The sequence below is a fragment of the Cebus imitator genome, unplaced genomic scaffold (assembly GCF_001604975.1).
Source record: "Cebus imitator isolate Cc_AM_T3 unplaced genomic scaffold, Cebus_imitator-1.0 Scaffold384, whole genome shotgun sequence".
NCBI classification, from domain to species: Eukaryota; Metazoa; Chordata; class Mammalia; order Primates; family Cebidae; genus Cebus; species Cebus imitator.
Window position 1 is genome coordinate 1836264 of NW_016107699.1, and position 1992 is coordinate 1838255.

General features: G+C 62.4%; 1 protein-coding gene across 6 annotated transcripts in view; it reads right to left on the reverse strand.

The window, feature by feature from the left end:
- Positions 1-1992, reverse strand: part of AP2A2 (adaptor related protein complex 2 subunit alpha 2) — a 71140-nt gene that overhangs the window by 29480 nt on the left and 39668 nt on the right. For 5 of the 6 annotated variants that reach the window (XM_017507786.2, XM_037731119.1, XM_017507787.2 and 2 more), the window contains one exon: positions 637-766. The exons of the other annotated variant lie outside the window; for it this stretch is intronic. In XM_017507786.2, coding sequence (XP_017363275.1) covers positions 637-766 — 130 coding nt within the window. The remainder of the gene's footprint in view (positions 1-636; positions 767-1992) is intronic. 6 annotated transcript variants of the gene reach the window in all.

Genomic DNA, 1992 nt, shown 5'->3' on the forward strand with positions numbered 1-1992 from the left:
CTCCTGAGCCTTGTCGGAGTACAGCTCCTACAGCACAGCACTCTCCCCAGAGACTCGAGGTGCCTGTGCCCTCAGCTTTCCAAGGAAAAGGTGTAAAGAAATGGGTCTGATTGGTCTTCTTCCTGTATTTCTCGGCGAGCAAAGTGCTTAGCTCATTGGGATGTCCCTTCCCTGCACAGAGACTGCAAGGGGCCTGGCGAGGGGCACACTCCGGACTCGACACGTGGCCCTACCCTGTGGCAGCAGCTGATGCCAAGGCGACATCGGTGTCTCCTCAGTGGCCTCCAGCCCCAGCCCTGCCCGAAAACCCTTTTCCCCATGGTATCTCCTGTCCTCATCCACTCCAACCAGTCTCTCCACCAGGCCAACCTCGGGCTACGGGACCCATGGCTCGGTGCAGCACCCATGTCCACTACAACCCGTCTCTCCACCAGGCCACCCTCGGGCTACGGGACCCATGGCTCGGTGCGGCACCCGTGTCCACTACAACCTGTCTCTCCACCAGGCCACCCTCGGGCTACGGGACCCATGGCTCGGTGTGGCACCCGTTTCTTCCCCCAACACCACCCCGCTCCAGGCCATTGCAAAGGTCACCTGGAGGAGCAGGATACGGGAACCAAGGCCAAGGGCACTTACCAAGTGCTGGTCGTTGAGCAGGTGCACCACTCGAGATGTCCAGTCGCCCATGGGGACGAGGTCGGAGGACGTCCGATACAGGCGCAGCAAGCACAGAGCTGCGCTCTGCTTCACGCTGTCCATGGTGTCTCTGAAAGAGAGACGTCAAGTCACTCCCGATGGCTGAGTGAAGCGTGGAGCCTCCCGGAGTACCCCGAGCCAGATGGAGACGCTGCGGTGGGGCTGGCGCAGGGCCAGAACGGCCCGGACAGCACTCAGGGCAGGGCCGCTGCTGCCTGCCAAGGGCCACCTGGGGGGGCAGCAGCGTTCTCAGCACACACGGGCCCCGCTGCAAAGGTCTCCCTGCCAACCTTCTTACCACCAAAACCACCAGCCAACCACACACAGCTCGCACTGCTCATTCGCTGTTTCAACAGCAGCTTTTCGTTGTTGCTGTTACAACCGCTTAATAACCCACAATCACAACAGAAACTCGTGGCGGGCCTCACCCCGCCGTGGAGCTCCCCATCTCCTGGGTGATCTCCTCCCCCACGACGCCGGCCCTCACCCCACCATGCCCCGCCCTGAACAGCGGGCTGGGGCGCCCATGCCCTCACCCCACGTGGTGGGAGGGGAGCTGGCGTGGCTCTCCTGCTCTGCCGCTGACAAGCGTGTCCAGGGCACAGGCGTGCTCCATGCCCTGCTTACCCCCTTTGCCCTCCCGCCACCGGACTCTGCTGAGCAACGGGAAGGCAACAGGGAGGCTGGAGTGGATGCTGTGGGCATGGCTGGAAAAGGGCCAGTCCGACCTCAAAGCGCCTCACAGAATCAGCCAGGACCTGCGACTCTGCCGGAAGGAAGAAAAGGCTGCAGGGACCACCTGTGCCTTCATCTTCTGCTTTTTATTCCTGAATCTCTCCCTACACTGTGAGTAAAATCTCCGTCTTTTGGGTGCAAACGCCCCCTGCAGGAGGAGGAGGTACTGTCCCTCTTCCGCCCACCCCATCCTCACGGGATCAGCCCGGAGGGGGAACTGCGTGCCCACCCTGCCGTGTGTGTCCCTGTGGATGTGTGGCCTTGACCACGCTGGGGTGTGTGCCAGGCAACTTTAGGACCCCAGGAGTCCTTCAGCACAGAGGAGCCACCCAGGATACATGCTCGTTGCTACAAACGCTGACACAGGAGGGCGCCTAGCATGCCACGCTCCTCAGAGAGGAGAACGCACAAGGGCTGTGTCAGCTCACACGGGGGTGGGTGGGGTGGGACAGAGGGCCCCACCACCACTCTCCAGCGTCAGCTCACACGGGGGGACAGAGGACCCCACAGCGACTCTCCAGCGTCAGCTCACACGGGGGGACAGAGGACCCCACAGCGACT